At 50.1% G+C, this 2,163-nt stretch overlaps 1 protein-coding gene across 1 annotated transcript in view; it reads right to left on the bottom strand.

Moving 5' to 3' along the window:
• Positions 1 to 1,270, bottom strand: part of LOC125956159 (E3 ubiquitin-protein ligase ariadne-1) — a 6,193-nt gene extending 4,923 nt beyond the window's left edge. The window contains exon 1 of the mRNA XM_049687769.1: positions 1 to 1,270. This exon is cut by the window's left edge and continues 28 nt beyond it. Within this exon, the coding sequence (XP_049543726.1) occupies positions 1 to 176 (176 nt within the window). The 5' untranslated portion in view covers positions 177 to 1,270.
• Between the last annotated feature and the right edge of the window lie 893 nt (positions 1,271 to 2,163).

The raw sequence follows: 2,163 nt of genomic DNA, 5'->3' as shown, positions 1-2,163 counted from the left end.
CAATCGACCATATGCTGTACGATTTCGTCGGTGGTCAGCACCTCGTAGGGGTAGTCATCCGATTCCTGGCCACGATCCCGTGGGTTGTTGATGTCCACGTCCATCGCGAAATCGTCATCGCCGCTGGACACATTACCCGAATCGTGCTCCTCGAAGCTTTCATCGTCTGAATCCATTCTCGCTTCCGGGTGGGTTTTCCCGCGATGAAGGAATCTACAACGACGACGACGACGACGACGACTGGCCGCTGGCCCTGACTCAGAACCCTGACGTTGGCGTGTTTTCAGCTCAGGTCGATGATACGTAGTCCAAAGCGAGCGCAGATTCCTCTGTCACGAAGCCTCACACGACAGGGATGGCTGTTCCCTTCCTCTGCGCCCCTTTCCGGAACGCACCACACGTCACACAACACACACACACACAGCGAGGGAAATTTGGAGCTTGTTATGCACGACACAGCACGGAGGATGATTCCGCAAGCAGAGTTTTGCCAAAACAATACTGGGCCTCGGGAATGGGATAGAAAATGCTCCCGAGAAGCGTCACAGCACACTACGTTGTTGCATGGGCCCCCCGAAAATCCCTCAGCTGACACACTGCGAGCTGGCGTTTAATCTGCTTCCTCAATCTCGCCTTTCGGATTCGGTGAGTATTGTGCAATGCGGGGGTAGCGAGTCAAACGACCAAAACAACCAATCGACTGGGGTACATACACAACACCACCGATCAATATTGAACAACGGACTGGCGGATTGATTCTGGTACAGAAAATCGAAGCTGTTCGTCCTCAAGTCAACAAATAAAACAACGCAAAACAGTACTGCGACTCGCTCACGACGACGACGACGACGACAAAGCAAACACTACACACACGCACCAAGATGCTGTCACACCTGCATACACGGTCACGTCGTGCCTTCGTCGTCTATTGGCAAAGCAGCAGCCAGCTAGGCCGTGAAAAGCGGTGGAGGATAGTGCGCAGTGGGAGGAGGGGCGGTCTGCAGCACCGTTTCTCCACCACACACGTCGAACACACCACCAAATGACGGGCTGGCTGACCTGCTGGGGTTGGTGATTACACACTTCTTTTCACTGCCCAAAAAATTACCTTCTCCGTTACCTTAATCTTGAGCAAAAGTAGTGTCTTTCGCACCGTTAGACGATGCCTCAGTGGCAGCGCAATTCTTTGCGATAGTCGCCTTTTACCAAAAACCAATTTTGCACCCTTCGCATCAGGTCACAACAAAGTTTTACCACTCCTCCTGCCAAGAGAAATAGAACAGGAAAGACAGTCGCGCCTTTTTTGGCGTTTCTGAAGGGCAAATTTGACATGACACATAAATTGGCATTATAAAATAGGCCGAATAAGAGCCAAATACATTTACTAAAAAGAACTATTTTTTCAATAAATAAATTTAACATAAGGCGAACCTTCTCTGATATATGTTAAACACTCGTTCTCATATATGTTAAACAATTAATAAATTTATTAAATAACAATAATAAATATGAGTTAATTAAAATTTTAACATTTTTTAATCATGAAAAATTGGAGTACAACCCTGGGGCCTGAAAGTCATACCCCCCCCCCATATGACCATGAGAAGATTTTTTCTATCACTCCCCAGTGTACAATGAGCAGACCCCTCTGCCTGCGACGCAGCGAGAGGAAGGCTGAGGAGGTTGAAAACGAAACCCCCGCCACCTGCGACGGGGTCGAGGAAGGGGCAAATGCGACGTTCACTATGGAACCGTTCGTAGGCAGCGGGGGAAAGAGCGGAAGAAACCGCGAGGAGGAGGAGGTTTCGCGCGCGAGCTTGTGGGACGCGGCTGCGGAGGGGGAAGGGCGGAATGGGAAGAGAAGAAGGGCGAACGAAAACGAGCGCGAACTTGTGGGTTTCGATTACGAGGGGTGGCAAGGGCGCAAGAATCGAGGGGCGATTCGAGCGGCAGCGCGAAAGAGAAGGGAACAGAAAAACGAAACGGAGCAACCCCGATCGAAATTCGGCTAAGTCCCGATCGCGGCAGTCGAAATTTTTCTAAGTCCCGGGAAGCACGCGTTCTGCTGACGGTGCAGTGCGAGTGCAGTTGAGTGTTAGAAAAGTTAACAAATATAGATACAAAGTGATTGTGATACTCTAGGTGTCGACTGCAATCCGCAAG

Source organism: Anopheles darlingi, chromosome 3 (assembly GCF_943734745.1).
Source record: "Anopheles darlingi chromosome 3, idAnoDarlMG_H_01, whole genome shotgun sequence".
Classification (NCBI taxonomy): Eukaryota; Metazoa; Arthropoda; class Insecta; order Diptera; family Culicidae; genus Anopheles; species Anopheles darlingi.
Note: the sequence above shows the minus strand (reverse complement) of the source record. Positions and strands in the feature narration are given on the sequence as shown.